At 34.6% G+C, this 18,285-nt stretch overlaps 1 protein-coding gene across 2 annotated transcripts in view; it reads right to left on the bottom strand.

Annotated features, from left to right (window-relative positions):
• Window positions 1-1,079: 1,079 nt before the first annotated feature.
• Epha3 (EPH receptor A3) overlaps window positions 1,080-18,285 on the bottom strand; it is a 288,619-nt gene continuing 271,413 nt past the window's right edge. For both annotated transcript variants that reach the window (XM_048346456.1, XM_048346457.1), the window contains exons 16-17: window positions 9,414-9,569; window positions 1,080-1,329 (exon numbers count right to left, since the gene is read on the bottom strand). In XM_048346456.1, the coding sequence (XP_048202413.1) occupies window positions 1,224-1,329; window positions 9,414-9,569 (262 nt within the window). In that variant the 3' untranslated portion in view covers window positions 1,080-1,223. The remainder of the gene's footprint in view (window positions 1,330-9,413; window positions 9,570-18,285) is intronic.

Raw genomic sequence — 18,285 nt, 5'->3', positions numbered from 1 at the left:
ATTGTATATTGGTGATCAAGATGTTTAATTAATTGACCTAAACTTCAGAGATATGGATGAATGATTCAGCTATCATCATTACCTATAAACAGCTTAGTAAGTTTAATCAAAGCTACTAGATGACTTTTCAAAGTCATTAAGTGATTATTTGACTCATGCATTGACCTATCTGTGGTTCAGTTAATGCAACAACCCAAATAGCATATCAATTCTTTCCAGTGTAACTATTTTAGGAGCTCTAATACAGTTGCCTTATTGCTGGAGGGATAGTATGCTATCTGGTTAAAAAGCTATCATGTACAAACAAGGGTATTATTCTCTTCAGGAGCATATAGTTTTTATGAAGTGCAGAGGCAAACATAAATGAGATAATTCAGACTGTGAGTTTGTTGCTATATGAATAGGAAAAGTATTTGATGTTTTCATGACCTAATAGTAAATGATTCATGATAATTCAGAAGGAAACATCATTCATTATCTTTGTCTCATTAATGTTTCCTACAGCTCACATTTGAGAAAGCATTTGGCACTTGGCTGTTGACAACTCCAAATTAAATCAGCAAGGCATAAATAGAAAACAAAAAAAAATCAAAAGGAAATAAATACATACATTTTTTTCAAAAATTAAAACACATTTTACATGATACACTTAAGGAGGCTAACAGTTTTAAAAAGTATAGTACTTAAACAACTACAAACTTCATCTCTATATGCTTTAAACATAGATTGAAAAATAAGACTAATACAATGAAAAGGTAGTAAATATGGCCAGATAGCTTGAGGTATAAACTCCTCTATTTTGCTTGCTTTTAAAGAAACAAAATACCTGTTACAGATTTCTTTTGTGTATAAAAATATCACAAGTTTTTTTTCATTTGTGGTTATTCATAAACACCACCATTATGTCCATTTTGTTTTCTTGTTTTGCTTCTTTAACCATCTCTGATCAATGGTTCCATGCTAGTTCTTCACTGTTTTGAGTTGAAAAGTTTAATTTAATCCATCAACTAATATTTTTTAAAGCAATTACGAAACAAAATATGCCCACCCACCCACTCATCCACTAAATGATAGGGGAAAATAGTTTTTCAATTTCATTTTAAGGCATGTGTACTCATATCTGAGTGTCTTATTGGACTTGGAACTTCCACTAGTGTTTCCAAAATCTAATCAGCCCACCAAAGGATGTTTCCTTATCCACAGCTACTGCTTCCTTCCAGCAATCACACTGGAACTGGCCCATTCTTGGATTGTGTTTCTAGAGCTTTTATGCTACTGATGATCTTCTTCTGTGGCCCAACAACAGTAACGCCAACCTTCTTCATGTCACTGTAAGAAAGAGAACATATCTCATGAGAGTCACAATTTCCTGGGTAGTGTGTATGCAAGATTTTTAATTAGTAAAACTTACATGATTATATCCCAGTACTTCAGACCTAACTTTCTATTTTAGAACCATTCATACATTTTATAGACTTGTCTTGCTATGTTTTGTGGGAGAATATGAATAGTACAATGGGTTCAATATCATCTTCCCCAAACCTCAAAAAATAACCATTTGGAATTTGGATGTTTTTGGAATTTGGAATTGGATCTTTTTTATCTATCTACTTTAAGGTCCTAAATCACATGATAGGTAAGAGACAGCAAAGACCACACAATAACACAGAGAAAGGTTCATGTAAGGTTTAAGTTATATTGCCACAACCCAAAACTGTCAGTATTTACCAGGAGCTACAATAGATAAGAAAGCTTTCTCCTCTGGAGATAAGTGTGTATACTCTTGCCAACATATAGATCTCATATTTCTGCCTCCAGAGTTGGTAAGAATAAACTGCTATTATTTAAGCTAATAACTTTGGGGTAATTTGTAGTAACAGCCGGATCCATTTTTTAGATAGTCACACAGTTTTTTTGTGGGGCTTTATTCAATCAGGAATAGCTTGTGGACTGCTTTGACTATAAAGGTTGGAAGTAAAAACTGGCATTGTATTGTTGTTGTTTTTTAAATTTTCAGGTATCAAGAAGTTAAAAGGTTTCTGTTTCTTATTTTTTGAAACATGTCTCTGAGACTATAATTCTGTTATATAAATCCCTTGGCCCAAAGAGTGTAGTTTGAGAGAGGACAGGTGTAAGCACTTTGGTCTACAGTCTAGCTGAGACCAGCTGGGCAGTCATCTGCAGAAGACAGATATTGAAATGAAGGCACTTCCATCTCTCCAAACCAGATTAGGCCATTTGTTCCCTAAAGGCTTCCATAATATTGATACTGATAAACACAGACTCAACTATTGAACTCTGCCAAATGACCTACAGAATTAGGAAGTATAAAACATTGCTGTTTTTTTTAATTATCAGATTTTAAGTTTATAAACCATAGATAAGAGGCATATCTTTAAAATAAAGGAAAACACAAAATAGAAAAAGAAACTAGGTGAGGGGACATATCTCTATTAATTGAAAATTAGTGTAAACTCAGAAATTAGGCATGAAAATTTAGATTATTAGAATATAGGTAATGACTTTTTAAGGTAAAGGAATTAATTTAACAAGTGCATTATTCATTCTTGTTTCATGTTACTTCTTCATTAGTTCACCTCTTTGGGTCTCTACTCAAGTTTGTTGCTCTACTACCAAGAACTTCTTGAGTAATATTGCAAACTCTATCTATACTTCATTCTTTCTGCACTTAGTCCTTTCCTTTTCTGTCCTTAAGCAAGATTATTTCTTTCTAAAGTATTTCTTTATTCTCCACATTGTGTCAGGAGCAGTTAAATAACCACATGAAAGGCAACTCTTGTTAATTTCGAGCTCCACTAAGCAACAGTACCCTGAACAATAGCATACATTCAATGAGCTTAATCCATAGTTACTAAGAAGATAAATGTAGAAACATGTTTAAGTGGTTAAAGAGCAAAGTACCATCTGGCAAAGGAAACCAAGCAAATTGAGAATTGTATGAACAAAGAGCACATATGTGTGTGATAATCCACTCACCAAACATACACACAGAACAATTCCTTGATACATGTAAAGGAAAGAAAGACTGAGAGTACAAGTACATCAAAATACATTATTTGAGCTCCTAAAATGTAGGTTCAAAAGTTATAAAAGTGTACAAAACAAACACTACTTAAGTATTTGAGACACAATATGAACTTTGCATCAGCTCAATAATATTAGCCAAGACTAATCTTCATCTCTGTCATCCTGACAGTGAATCACATTCCTGATGACTTAGGGTTTTCCTCTATGCTGATAACAGTTCTAAAGAAATTCGGGTCTAGCCCGAGGTCTTCTCTGAGTACATGTTTCAGCTTTCTTTTCTTTCCTAGGAAAGGCTAGTAAAACGCATACAGTATCAGGCTTGGCGTTTTCTGAGTCACTGTGGAAATTGAAATATATCACTTACAGAAATGTATGCTAATTCTGTTGATCTCACAATTCATTACAATACCATTTCTATGAATCAATATTTAAGTTGTAAAACATATATTTCTTTTACCATTCATCCTCCAACTACAGCAGAACCATTATGAAACTGTGGTAAATTATTTACTGAATATATAAATTATTTACTTGAATATAAAACTCACCACAAAGGTTATACAAAATGCAGGTATGCAAACTGCTAGATTCTCTCTCTTTTTATATTTTATCTCAGTTCTGTATTATGTTTTATGATATGGGGATTTTATTCTATCTTTTCCTTTTCTTCTGTACAAATGGTAGTCATAGAAAGCAGAAAAATATCCCAAATTAGTATGGTAATTTCCTGAGATGTTTAAAAAATGTAAGTTCACTTTTTGATTGATGATCTTGATGCTTAGCTCTGGCTTCCTTTTTGAAACTGAAGCATTCATTCTCAAGTGGAAGGAAAATATACATCAGAAACTGAGAGATCACATTCCAATTTGTGACATACTTTAATTTATAATCTCTGTACGCTACTGCATAGGAAATCAGCATAAAGCCATCTCACACTCAGAAAAAACAACATAAGCAAACATATATAATTTTGTTTAATAGGTAGGCTTCTATCATATTTGAGTAAGTTAAAGAAATTATTCTTTGTAGTTATTTCTTGCTTGTCTTTATTACCCTTTCCTCTGTCTATGCTGTCCAGGATTTCTGTCCCTCATTCTGCCATGTTCAAAATAGGTCTATCCAACTGCTGGTCTCAGAAACACTTACTGTGTACTCATTTCATTTAGATTACCCTCCACAGAAGAGGGATAGAAAAGTTCAAGATTAAAGAGCAACTGCAAATTGAATGTAGAGGTTAATGTGTTATCTGCCACCTTAAAGGCAAAGGGACAGGTGATGACACTATGAAAATGGCATTTGAAGGTGCAAGATAATGGCATGTAACAATTAATCTACTTCATATGCATCTGTACATTTAATTCTCTCTCCAACTTTCACAACCCTAGAAGCTATGCCCTTTTCATTTCTCTCTTCTTTCAGTAACCTTTCAAAATTCATCATCATCATGAAATATTATTTCAAACTATGATTATTGAAGTAAAATATGTGTTTTGTGGGGTTCATTTGAAATTTGGATGGTTGGAGTAGCTTGTATTTTGCTAATATTCCCCCCCAAACAAATAGTTACTCTGGGGCAAAATTCTATTGGCTTCTACTGTAACTCAGTTTGAAAAGGAAAAAAAAATCAATATCCACTTAGGTATCTATGTTTACTACAATAATCTCTAGGGTATGTGGTCAAGTGAATCATTTTGAATAGAATCTTAATGCCAGAAAGAAAATAGAAGCTCTTCAGTTTCATGCAATCCCATTTGTCCAAACCTTTCTTTGATTTGTGTGTATGGGGGCGGGGGGTTGTTTCTGGGACTTCATTAAAAAAGTTACCTGTGCAAAGGAGTGCAAGTGTTTCTCTAATACATTCCTCAATGTTTTCAGGGTATCTGATTTTACCTCCTCAAGACCACTGCTCCATCCTGGTACAGGGTGATATATTAGTATGTAGCTTTAGTTTTTTACAATTGTTTAAGCAATTTTGCCAGCACCATTTGTTGAAGAGGCTGTCTTTCTTCCATCCTACATTTTTAGCTTAGCTATCAAAGATTAAGTGGATATAAGTCTGCAGGTTTATTTCTGTTTCTTCAGTTCTATGTCACTGGTCCTCAGATCTGTTCTTGTGCCAACACCAAGCTTTTTTAAAACTTATTACCATAGCTTTGTAAGTTTGAACTTTGGTATTGGTATTCCTCCCACATTGTTCTTCCTGCTAAGGATTCTTTTTGCTATTAAGGGTCATTTATTTTTCCAAATGAATTTTTGGATTGCTTCCTCTATTTCATTAAAGAATGGTGTTGGAATATTGCTGGGTATTGCTTTGAATTTGTAGAGAGCCTCTGGCAGTATTGCCATTTCTGCATGACAAAGACAAACCTTGCAAGAGAAGCAGAAAGCCCTCAGATTGGGAGAAGTTCTTCACTGGCTATACAACAGACAGTATGTCTAAAATATACTTAGAACTCAAAAAATTAAATTCCCCCAAAACAAATCCTCACAAAAACAACTGCCTCCTTAATAAGTGAACTAAAGACTTACATAGACACTTCTCTGAAGAGGAAATGAGAATGGCCAAGAGGAACATGAAGAAGTGCTCAATATTACTGGCCAAAAAAGAAATGCAAATCAAAACAACATTGAGATTCCACCTCACACCAGTAAGAATGGCCATTATCAAGAAAACTAATAACAGATACTGGTGGTCATGTGGCCAAAAAGGAAATCTTCTACACTGTTGTTGGGAGTGTAAACTTGTTCAACCACTCTGGAAAGCAGTATGGAGGTTCTTCAAAAGGCTAAACATAGACCTACATTATGACCCAGCAAGATGACACTAAATCTACAAGCACTACTGTGTTTATTGCAGCACAATTTACCATACTGAAAATAGCAACCAACCCAGATAACCCTCAGTAGATGAATGGCTCAAGAAATTATGCTTCTATCAAAAAGAATGACATTGCCTCTTTCATAAAGAAATGGAAAGACTTTGAAAAAATCATGGTAAGTGAAGTGAGCCAGACCCAAAGAAACAGAGACTTTATGGTTTCTCTCTTTGGTAATAATTAGTATATGTCTAGGATAATCCTGGAAGATGATCACAATAGCTCAATAGCTATGTACATATATATGATCACATATCATGATGCTAAGTGAAATGCACTCTAAGTTATGGGATAAAAGAAAGAAAATGGAGGCTGACTTAAGTTTGATGTGTCTAAGAGTATAAAATGATATGAAATAGGTAGCTAAATGTTTTATAGCACATAATGTGAAAATATTGCTCAATATATTACTGTATTTAAGACATTTTATAAATCCTTGCCTTTGTATTACAAACTCAGGACATGAGTATATAAGACACTGTGGTGACCTAAGGAAGTAATTTATTTCAAGGAGTTTTAAGGGAACAGATGCTAATCTTATAGTGAATCTAAATGGAACAGGAAGAGAAGAAACACCAATGTGAGCCAGGGAATACGGAACCATGTAACACCATTCCCCAGAGTGTGAAAGACAAAGCTAAAAGAACCCAGTCTGTCAGAAAATAGATGACTCTCATCTTGGATACATACTTGCAGATTTCTCAAATGAAAATAAAAACGAAGTGAAATAGTCTACTTAGCCAAAAGGAGTTTGGTGTTCAAAACCAAGTTATTAACACAAAACTAATAGCTTGGAAGTTAAAAATATTGTCATTTCACCTTTTCTTACCACACCCACAGCTTCCTCTATTTAAATTATAAACTTGCAGTTCATTTTTAACTGCATTTTTATGTATCATCCATGTCAATGTAGAGCTTTTGTATCCAATAGTTCTGAGTGTTGATATTTTACCGAGAATAGACATTGGCATAACTTGGCCTTTGAAACTCTGGCCAGGGTATGGACATTTTCAAAATTGTGCTGTTCCTTGTTACAGGTTGTGCTTTAAAGAAAGTGTCTTGCCTATCACAATCCTATTTATATTACTAAAATATGGATGTATAAAAATGTTTGAATTGATAACTATAACCTATGACTATGTCTAATCAATGTAACTACCACAGAAATTTATTGAGTCAGAAGTCTTGACAATAAATATTAATTTCGACTTCAAATAGGAAAGTCAATACATGCTAAATAGACTATGAAAGTTATTTTCTAAGAACAAGTTCTCCTCTTCAGCAATAAACTCTTCCTGTAGGTCCTTTCATTTTTCAAAATATTTCTTATTGGAAGTTATATCATAAATTAACACCTTAGCAATTTAAAATGTTTTAATTTTAATACATTTAATTGTATCTTACTAATTTTCATGTTTATACTGATTACTCCTTTTTGATATGAAGTTTCCCTTTTCCTTTTTTTTTTTTTCTCCCCAGTCCAGGGACTTGGACTCAGGGCCTGGGCACTGTCCCTGGATTCTTTTTGCTGAAGGCTAGCACTCTGCCACTTGAGCCACAGCGCCACTTCTGGCCGTTTTCTATATATGTGGGTGCTGATGGCTTCATGTATTGGAGGCAAGCACTCTTGCCACTAGGCTATATTCCCAGCTCCTAAAGTTTACTTTTCTATACAACACAGTGGCTTTGTTTATAATTGACAGGTGAAAATAAATGCTTTATATATTCAACACATTAAAATGTTCAGATATTAGAAGGCATAAGACTTAAAGGAAGTTAGAGGAAATAATAGAACAAAGAGCAAAGGAAGAAAGGCAAAGATGCTGCAGGCTACAATATTCTGGACAACTTTTGGTGTATCTGTCAGCACAAACACTTTTCTACTTTTTTTTTTTTTTTTTTTGGACAGTCTTGGGGCTTGGACTCAGGGTCTGAGCATTGTCCCTGGCTTCTTTTTGCTCAAGGCTAGCACTCTACCACTTGAGCCACAGCGCCTCTTCTGGCTTTTTCTGTTTATGTGATGCTGAGGAATTGAACCCAGGGCTTCATGATTGCTAGGCAAGTACTCTACCACTAAGCTACATCCCCAGTCCCACAAGTACTTTTCTTTGAGAGAATTCTCTCTATTACAATCAGGAAAATACCCTAGAACCAATGTCACCTCACTTTCTTTGAATAGAAGTGAAAAATGGTAACAATTTTATACTTTTAGAGGTGTCATTCTAGAAATGGAACTGAGCCAGCCCTATTTTCTCTTCTGGGGATTTAGAATAAAAGAGTTGATCCCTGGTCAGCTGAGTGAAATGGTGAGAGTTGAGAAAAAATAAATTTAGCTATGCACATGGGAATACAGAAATAGTCATGCAGGAAGAGTGAAGTCAATTGGGCTTCTTTCCTGGAGAGGTGAATATATGAGTTCAACTCTTTACAGTTGCCAAAAAACATATCTTGTGGATAAAGGATAATTTCCATAAATATTCACTTGATTCACTTGCTTCTTTATAAAACTTCCTTTAGTCTAGGATGTTTTCAAATAAACAAATTCCTGCTAACAAATGACTATTGTCTAAGAAATTGAGTATAATATACTTGATGATTGTGGTATTTTCCACATGAATCCATAAATTAATATTTTGATGTATATTATCTGCCCCATTTATCAATCTTTTAAGAAGAAAATACAAAAGTCTCTGTCTTTTGCTTTCACACATAACATTATATTTTACAGAGGAGACACTTAGTAATAATGATGTAAAATATTTAATAGTTGAGAAAGTCACTTTTAGACTTTTTGACATGTTTCTGTGTGCACCAGATTATTGCACTCACATCTCAAATTTTGTATTTATACAGTGAAGCTTAAAAAATAAGAGAAAAAGGCCAGACACCTGTGGTTCCTGCCTATAATGCTTGTAAGACAAGATTTTAATACAATACATGTAAGAAAAATATTGTGAAGATTATGATTCGAAGCCATCATGGTGAGGAGAGAAGAGTTCAAGATAACCCCTCTCAACCAATAGCTGGGAGCTTCAGTGTTGTGCACCTGTGATAAAAAGCTGTAGGAGGAAGATCCTATCTGAAAAATAACTAAATACATGGGTCAAGTGTAGAGTCCTTGCCAAGGAAGTATAACGTATTGAAATAAATCTAAAATTAAAATCCTGAGGTAACCCTGGTATTGCAAAAACAAAACAAAAAATCAAACATCAGGAATATATACCATGTCTACTTACGTGTTAAAATTGGAGCTGGATATATGGGTGTGAGTATTAGTGTATTTCAGCATATAATATCAGTGAAGACACTTGTTTGGGGGTTCTACATGAGAGAGTAAGTCCCAAACATCTTAAAGATTTGGTTACAGAATCCACAGCTCACTCACTCAGAAGTGTGAATGATATCTAGAGCATGTTCATTAAACCAGATAGGGTTTGTAGAACGTTCACAATCTATCATTGTTTTCAATCGTGTCTTGTGTTTCCTTACTCTGTGGAAATCTTGGCGATGGTGTCGCAAGAGCTGTACTCCACGCCGGTGAAGATTTCCTTGCAGTGCGCTGTCCGGACCCCATTGAGCCAATCGCCTGTTGTGCGGAAGGTAGCGATGTCGACATTGCTTTGGTCCAGGAGAAGGTTTGATGGCCTGCAGGAACAGAAATCAGGAAAAGGAAAGAGATCAGGATTCGGCAGACAGTGTATAGCAAAAGTACACCCATACTTTTTTGCATAATTTGTTTAGTAGTCACAAAAAATAGTGGCAATTCAAGGCACTGTGATAGTAGATTTGGCATGGTGAATATTTTACTGTTTTATTAATGGATTCCGTTTCAACTTTAAATTCTATCCACTGGTTGTTTGTTCATAGACACTGCTTAGATTGCTTCAACAGAACACTTTGGACAATCTAAGCTACTTTTACAGTAGGTTGTAATTCCAACCCAGATGTAAATAATGCTACACATGTGATTAGATGTAAGAATTGCAAAATAAATGCAAAACCTGTGATTAGTTGTAAGCATTGCAAAAATTAATGCAAAACCTGTTGAGTAATAAGTTCTTGCTTATTTGACATCGAGTGGCAAATCTCTCATACATGTAGTTATAGTTCTTCAGATATGGATTGGGATATTGATTTATATTTACAACCCAATTCATCATTAACAAGAGGGACTGCTAGGATTATTTTATATAATTCCAGGCCTGATTGCAGATCTAGGAAGGAACATTCCTAAGTCCCGATTTATTAAAAGAAAAAAAATGACAAAGAAAACGGAGGACAGTATCTTCCTACTCTGTATAGCTCAAAGAGTAGCTTATTAGTAAACTGGTTTTATGTTTTTTGTTTGTTTGTTTGTTTTGTTTCTATTCTCAGTGACCTCTTTAACTTTCTTTGATTGGAACTTGTCAATAGCTGGACTATTATTGTTTGGCTAAAGCTATCTTAAGTAATATAGTCTTCAATAGGTGCATTATGTATAACACTGTATAATACTACATTTCTTCAGTGTTTACTTACTTACTAGGAAATAAACATGACAGAAATATTTTTAAATCCTGTGTGACAAAAGTTCTTGAGAAAAATTAAGTGAGTTAGGATGAAGTGATGTTAAATTTCACACGCATACACATGTGCATGTGCACACAAACACACACACACACACATTCACCTCATACTTTCCATGTCAACAGTAGCCATAGCACAAACCCTGATGTCAACTCCTGGTTCAATGACTAGTAATACTTTTTTATTTATGGGTTTGTGGGTATAAATATTCAAACCCCAGGATATTTATTCAGAATGTTTATGAAGTGTGCGTAATAGCACTGTTCAGATTTTTTTTTCTTAACTCCAAATCGCCTGTAGTTTTAACTCAACATGTTAGCCAGACACAACGACAGTTTGGCAAAAATTAGTATACACAAATTGAAATAGAACAGGACTTGTGGATTAGGGATTAGAGTGATTCCAACTGAGTTCTTCTGGTTATTACTTGGATCAAAGTACAATGACGACCAAGGAAAAAAGAAAGAAAAGAGAAAGAAAGAAAAGAAAAACCTAATTTTAATGCCAGTGACCTCAGAATAACCAGTTCTGCAAAGTATCATTTTTCCACTTCCAGGATTTCTCTGGGGATTTCAAATAAAAATTGGTTCCTTTCCTCCTCTGAGAGGACATCTGGAGAGTTTATCAATGGATAGGAATTTGTCTCTTACTGCGAAGAGCCTCTGATGTCTCTTCATGCGCACCAAGGGAATCTGGGCTTACTGAGCAGCTGCAGGCAGAGGCGTTTATTTTTTTGTTCAGCCCTAGCCCCAGACGCTGGGTCTGAAGGGGAAATTTATAGGCCGGGTGATGTGCACCGTGAGCTCACACTTTTACTAGACAAATTAGATAGGTTTCAATCCGTGCAGCTGTAAATGATGTCCTACAGAGTTCCACCTGATCTTTTACAGCTTTTCATAAATCAGTGCCTACTGGCCACAGACCGCAGTCATTAAAAAGAAATCATGGAAATTACATGTTTGCTCAGGGGAAGCAAAAAATAACTTTCCTCCCTTTTTCTCTCCCTCCTTGTATTTGGGTGAATAATTCTTTTATGGCCATTAAAGAGGAATACATATTTTTCTTCCTATCAATCTCTTTCGTAGCCTTAAATGGTTGCAGACCAATTAGCACCAGGTAGTGGGGTAACAAATGTCAATTAACAATGCCAAGAATACTTTCTGAAAATGACCTTAACATTTAGACCCTGAATCATTAAGACTGAAGAATAGCCATCCATTTTATAACTGCTCTTTACAAAAGACTTCATTTTCATGTAGTAGAATAATGATTAATGCACACTTCTTGACCAAGTCGGTGTCAATGAATTCTAAAAGGAGAAATCAATAGCATTGATCTCTGTAATTACTTATTTGTTGTAATTAGTTTCAGGGACTATAGTAAATCTAAAGAGTAATTTCATAAGGCTAATGATATCTACTTTTTTTTTTTCAGGTAGAAGGGAGAACTGGCCTGCTGCTAAATCTGAGGTACATGTGGCAAGCCCTGATATCTACTTTTCTTGTTGTCTGGGAATATAATATATTTATTTTTGTAATTTATGTTTATTTCTTAATTGCAAATGATGACTTCTCACGATATTTCAGGACATAAGTTTAATACTTGTCAATGTGTTTTTTAAAGTAAATTGATGTGGACTTTGATCTTGAACACAACATTAAATAAACTCAACATTTAATTAGTAACTAATCTAATTTTGAACCAATTTATTCCCACCAGGAAACTAGTACAAATGTGACACTTTAAAGAAGTAAAGTCATCATGTTTATTTTAATTATCTTTACCTCTTTGGAACAAGACTTTTAGTACTTAGTAATAAGTACTATATCTACTTTAATTGCCCCATGAAGTAAAAGTTACTTTGATTTTTACATATTTTTAAATAAAAGAAATTTCCTGGATATTTAGCATATTTGCTTCCCTGTACAACCATCGTGCATTATATTTGTTCAGTGAGCAAGTAGCCCAGTTAGTTTATGATTTTGAGGTAAAAGTCATTTTGAGAAATAGGTAGACTGCTTTTTGGCCCAGAGATTTATCACAAAGGATAAATATTTGAGTAAATAGCCCTTTATCTGAAAATGATTTCTTATATTACATACCCCTTGAAATTCAAAGATCTTAAGTCAACATTTTAATTGCTATTAGGAGGAGAAATTATGGGGGTTATTTGTATTTTTTCCTATTTATGTTTCTGATTATTTATTATAAACCTTAGTAATCAATGCAGTGGAAGATATATATATATATAATTTTAAATAACTATATGTAATTGACTGCAAATTATCATGCATTAAGTACACTGTTAAAATTTTTGTCACAATATATGTAATCTACACTATAAAATCTCAGTCTAAAGATTTTGAGTGCACTATTTAATTTTGCTTCCAAGAATTTGGATTACATGAATTTATGGTTTTATTGATAAAGACTTACATTTTACAAATTCTGTGGATTAAGAACCAATTATTTACTTCCTTTATATTATATACACACTGGAATTTGATTATATTAAAATTCATATCTTATCCAAATTTATAAACATGTATGTATAAATACCTACAATAAAGTAGTACCTTACTTCTTGAATAGAATTAAATCATCCTCATTTTTCTCCATTAGTTTTTCATTTTTATATTATCCCTAGTCAAAAATGCCTTTGATTAACTCTCATACTCCCATATGTCAAATAAAATGTGTTTCAAAATAGGCTAAAATTGCTATTATAAGACCACATTGATTTACTTTAAAGAAAAAAAATCAGATATTATATGCGTAGTAAAATTCATGACTTCGATCATTTTACAAACTACATGCAGCTCACTCTTGTGAGCTCATCATTCCCACCTCCTATAGAGTATTCATGTACATTTGAAAGATGAATATCTGTACCTATTCCAGGGACATACCCCATGCTCCCAGCACTCAAAATTCTAGTTTTCTTTCTATCAGTCTACACTTTGGGTCTATGGAATCAGATAATTATATCATTTTTTGTAACTGATTCATGTAGCAGTGTTTTCTATGAACAATATCCTTCAGAAATTTTTCTCAGATTTTTAAAAAGAAAGGGGTGGAATCTATCTATCTATCTATCTATCTATCTATCTATCTATCTATCTACCTATCTATCTACACATATCACTTTGAGCCACAGGGCCCTTTCCAGTTTTCTGGTGGTTAATTGGAGGTTAAGTGTTTCATGGACTTTCCTTCCTGGGCTCTCTTTGAACCACAGTCTTCAGATCTCAGCTTCCTGAGCAGCTAGGATTACAGACATGAGACACCAACTCACAGTTTAAACTTTAGATTCCTATGTAACTTAGTTTTATTGTGTCCAGTATATTCACCTCCCTCCCAGACCTATCTCTACCTACTTTAATATTTTTCACATAGAGCATGTTGGCCTTACAGTTCTACCACATACAAAAACCTAGAAATACATGCCAATACAACCACTGCTACAATGCATATCTCATTATTCATGATAGCTCAAAATATTTATTTAATTTTATTTGCACTCTTTTGCTTCCTCTGCTGTAGCCCAGCTTAAGTTTTTTTCTTAGTCTATTTGGAATAATCACTTTTTGGGGGGTCATTTCTCAGGATTGAATTCAAGGCTGCTTGGTTTCTAGGCAAGAGATATATACTTTACCATTTGAGCCATGCTCTGCTCCATTCACTTTCAATTTCTTTGCATTTATTTATTTGTTTGTTTGTTTTGCTTAGCCATAGTCTTGTGCTTTTGCCTGGGCAGTTGTTGGAATGTCATTCTCCTATCTATGGTTCGCATGTAGCTGTAATTACAGAAGTGGTTGGCCACATCTGACCCCATGTTAATTAATTCATTTTAATGGGACTGGAGATTGAACTCAAGCCTTACATTTTGTTAAGCAGGCATTTAACATGGAACCATACCTCAAACCCTGTTATTTTGAAAGCTATTTATAGGATGATCTGCGAGACCAGGAAAAGAGTAAGAGGTTGGAAAGCTGCCTCGTCAGTACTCAGAAGTCTAAGGACTGTACCTGGAAAGGTCAAAACAGACAAGAAAAAACAAATGTCTAAGTTGCTATTAATTGGATCCTTTGATGTCTGTGTCACACTTGGCTGACCATATGAAGCTTGAGACATCAGGGATAAGATGAAATTTTTATGTTACAGTTATGGGTCTTGAAAATGTTCACAGTTTCCTTCTGTTCCCTAACAAGAAGGAAGTCAATTATTACTCTATACACAAACTATGCCTCATGTTAATGACTGTAACCATAAGATAGATTGGTACCTTATTTTCTGCATGTACCAATAGCAATCATCCCTGTACTGAACTAAATAAATATGCTGGCTTCCAGGAGCTCAGTTTCCAAGAGCTGGTGATTCCTGTAGTTCCCACTTGGATTACTATTTATCTTCAGGTCTCATTTCTTCAGCTCTGGTATTCAGTTGTGCTGTTCCATGTTGTGAGTAGCAACAGCTATTTTTGCGATAGGGCCTCACTCTCTCTGCAGGCATACACAATCTGCTATGTTAGGCTTACTGACCATAGTTAAGAAAGCAAGATCATCTCCCGGAGTCTTTTCTCATGATTTCCTTTATTGAAATCCTAAATACTCTCAGAAATATACACTACAATATCATTTGGACATCCCTAATGTATTAGGGATGGTTTGTAATAAAGTGCTTTTAGCCTGGTAAAGTTTTATCCTGTTATAGTAAAAATCTAACTCACCATCCCAAACCCACTTCTCACAAACAACTTCCAGGGAATCCCAAGAATAAAAGTAATTCACCTCCCTTCACAATTCTTGAACACTGTTCTTTTTCTTCAGCGATTAAACATTCTGGAGAATATTATAGTATTTCAGAAGGTACTTTCATTTTCTCTCCTATAGCTGAGAATAGAGGCTGTACCTGTTACCTGTATTGTAACCATGGGGAATGGCTTAGTGCCTTGTTCAGTGTTGTTATTAAATAAAATTTTGTAGCCCAATATTAATGTAGAGTCAAAAATTCAACCTCTGTGATTGGTTCTACTTTTAAGGAAATAAATTTATTATTTGAAACAAGCTACCATTAAACTCAGCTTATTTTTCCTTCCATTTTCATTACTGCATAAAAGAACTAAAAGAGCTTTTGTTCTAGAATGTTTGGGCATATCCTGTCCAGCTGCTTTTTCATTACCCCCCACTTCACCCAAGTACAGGGGCAATTATTAGCTTTTTTTTTTTTTTTTTTTGGCCAGCCCTGGGGCTTAAACTCAGGGCCTGAGCACTGGTCCCTGGCTTCTTTTTGCTCAAGGCTAGCACTCTACCACTGGAGCCACAGCACCACTTCCAGCTTTTTCTATATATGTGGTGCTGAGGAATCGAACCCAGGGCTTCATGTGTACGAGGCAAGCACTTTACCACTAGGCCATGTTCCCAGCCCCCCCCCCCCCCAGGGGCAATTATTCAGTCACTCTCATTAGAACTTTTGAGAATGATTCTTTTATAAATCATCACCTCAAGTGAATAATCAAGAGTGAAGAGATATACTATAAAATGGCTCTGTCATAGTATATAAAATAAATTATTTTGTCTAAAGCAATTGCTTTTACAAGTTAGATAGTACAATAGGATAAATTAAATTTTTACCATAAAGGTAAGTAGATCCAAGAAGACTTTGAAAAACATTATCACTTTAAGAATAATGCTAATTTTCTAAAACAAAAAAACCAAAAACCCACTGTGTGGTCTGTGAATACACACAATTCTCTATACTGATTGAAGTGTGTTAGTCAGAATCTTAAATTCTTATTAATAAGCATAAATTAACATTGGGAGAGTTTCCTGCCATGGAGTTGAGGAATATATTGTTCCAATTGAACTGACATATAAGGGATGTGGGGAATTTTGCTTAGAAAAACAATTTAAGCTTCTACCACATTTTAGCAATTTCTTTACCAATTTATTTATTTAGACAGAAATCTGTCTTAATAAATCAGTGTTGTAAAAGGGTAATTATTAGAACTTTCTGAAAACTGTTTTCTGGTCAGGTGAATTTTAATGTGTCAGAAAGTATTGACTCATGCATTGAGCATTCAATACTGACATACTGGCCATACAAGAGAAGCACACCATCCTCTCTCACAGGGCTTCCAGTTTTAGGTGCAAATAGATACTTTAAAAAAATCAATGTGCATGTATGCAACCACAGTAATCAGGATTAAAATGCAATAAGGAAGATACAAGTGGCACTTTGTAGAAGAATGATGGTATCAAACTTTAAAGCTGTGTTGCCAGAGAACAGTTCAATGAATATATAACGTACAGGAAAATCCTAGGCAAGGGGACCAGCAGGTGCCCACATCTCTTTCAATCCTTGCTTTTCTGAAGTCACCAGAACTGAACACAGGCTATTATATTGTTTAAATGGAAATAGTACTACTGACAAGTTAAAGTGGCCCTTCCTGCTCTTGACACAAGCACTCCTCCCTCCACAAAGCCATTGTGTAAATCAAATAATTTCACTTCTGAGCTTCAAATGCTTTAATAGATTTTGCATGCACTTAGAGAAGAAATAGAAAAATCTTCATGGGGGCTTGCATAGCCTCAGATGCCCTGGCTTCTGTTCTCCTCCCTAGGCTATGATTTGTCATTTATTTTCCATCACATTGTCATCTGCACTGCTTAGAAAATCCCACACTTTTCTTATTTGAATATGTTTTCAGCATATTTACCTAGGTCAAAAATGTTTTTTAGGGGGGCTGGGGATATGGCCTAGTGGCAAGAGTGCCTGCCTCATATACATGAGGCCCTGGTTCGATTCCCCAGCACCACATATACAGAAAATGGCCAGAAGTGGTGCTGTGGCTCAAGTGGCAGAGTGCTAGCCTTGAGCAAAAAGAAGCCAGGGACAGTGCTCAGGCCCTGAGTCCAAGCCCCAGGACTGGCAAAAAAAAAAAAAAATGTTTTTTAGGCATAACGGGAATTTTAAAACAACTGTTTCATTATTATCCATCAGGTGTTAACTAACAGAGAATATCTTCTACCTGTTATTTCTCATTTTTTTAAATATGCTTTGTCTTTAAAGAGTTGTACAGAGAGTTGCTGTTCATTTTATTGTTAATCAATTTCCATTTGAAAGGCTTGCATGTCTGACATTAAGGATACTGCAAGGGCATTATTAGGGACTGAGTTGCAAAAATAATGACTAATCGTTGTCAACAATGGGAAAATGAATTTTCTTTCAGAAGGGAACAGTGTTTCCTGGAATTCTTGAATGGTATGTGACATGGGTGATAATAATTTTATAATGATCAATGGAGTAAAACATCATAATGTCAATAAATAAGCATAAGTAGTGCTTCAAACTTTTACATTTAGGGACTTAAGGCCAGTAGCACTTTGTAGAAAATATTTATGATTTATCTAAAATGAATTTTCATTCAAGTGTTTCATTAAAGTGTTAAGAATATACATTAGAGAAAAACCTATGTATAATAGAAAAATCAACTAAGAAAGCATATTAATATTTTGATGCGAGAACACATTCTAAATGCCATGATTGTATTAAAATTATTTTTATCCATAAAATTGAGGTTAAATACTCCAGATCATAACACATGCAACTGAGCTTTATTTTGACAATTCCATTTTATGTAAATGGTTTAAAAGTATTTTTATGATATAAAAAGAATTGGAAATTTGCTTTGTTTTACTATGATGGTATTCAGTGAAGATCAAAAGAAATGGCTTCAAGGTGTTAAATGAGGTCCATATGGCCCTGCAAAGGACAGGTTTGTTGCCCTGTTAGT

The sequence above is a fragment of the Perognathus longimembris genome, chromosome 5 (genome assembly GCF_023159225.1).
Source record: "Perognathus longimembris pacificus isolate PPM17 chromosome 5, ASM2315922v1, whole genome shotgun sequence".
NCBI lineage: Eukaryota > Metazoa > Chordata > Mammalia > Rodentia > Heteromyidae > Perognathus > Perognathus longimembris.
The sequence above is the reverse complement of the archived record's forward strand: the minus strand, read 5'-3'. Positions and strand labels throughout refer to the sequence as shown.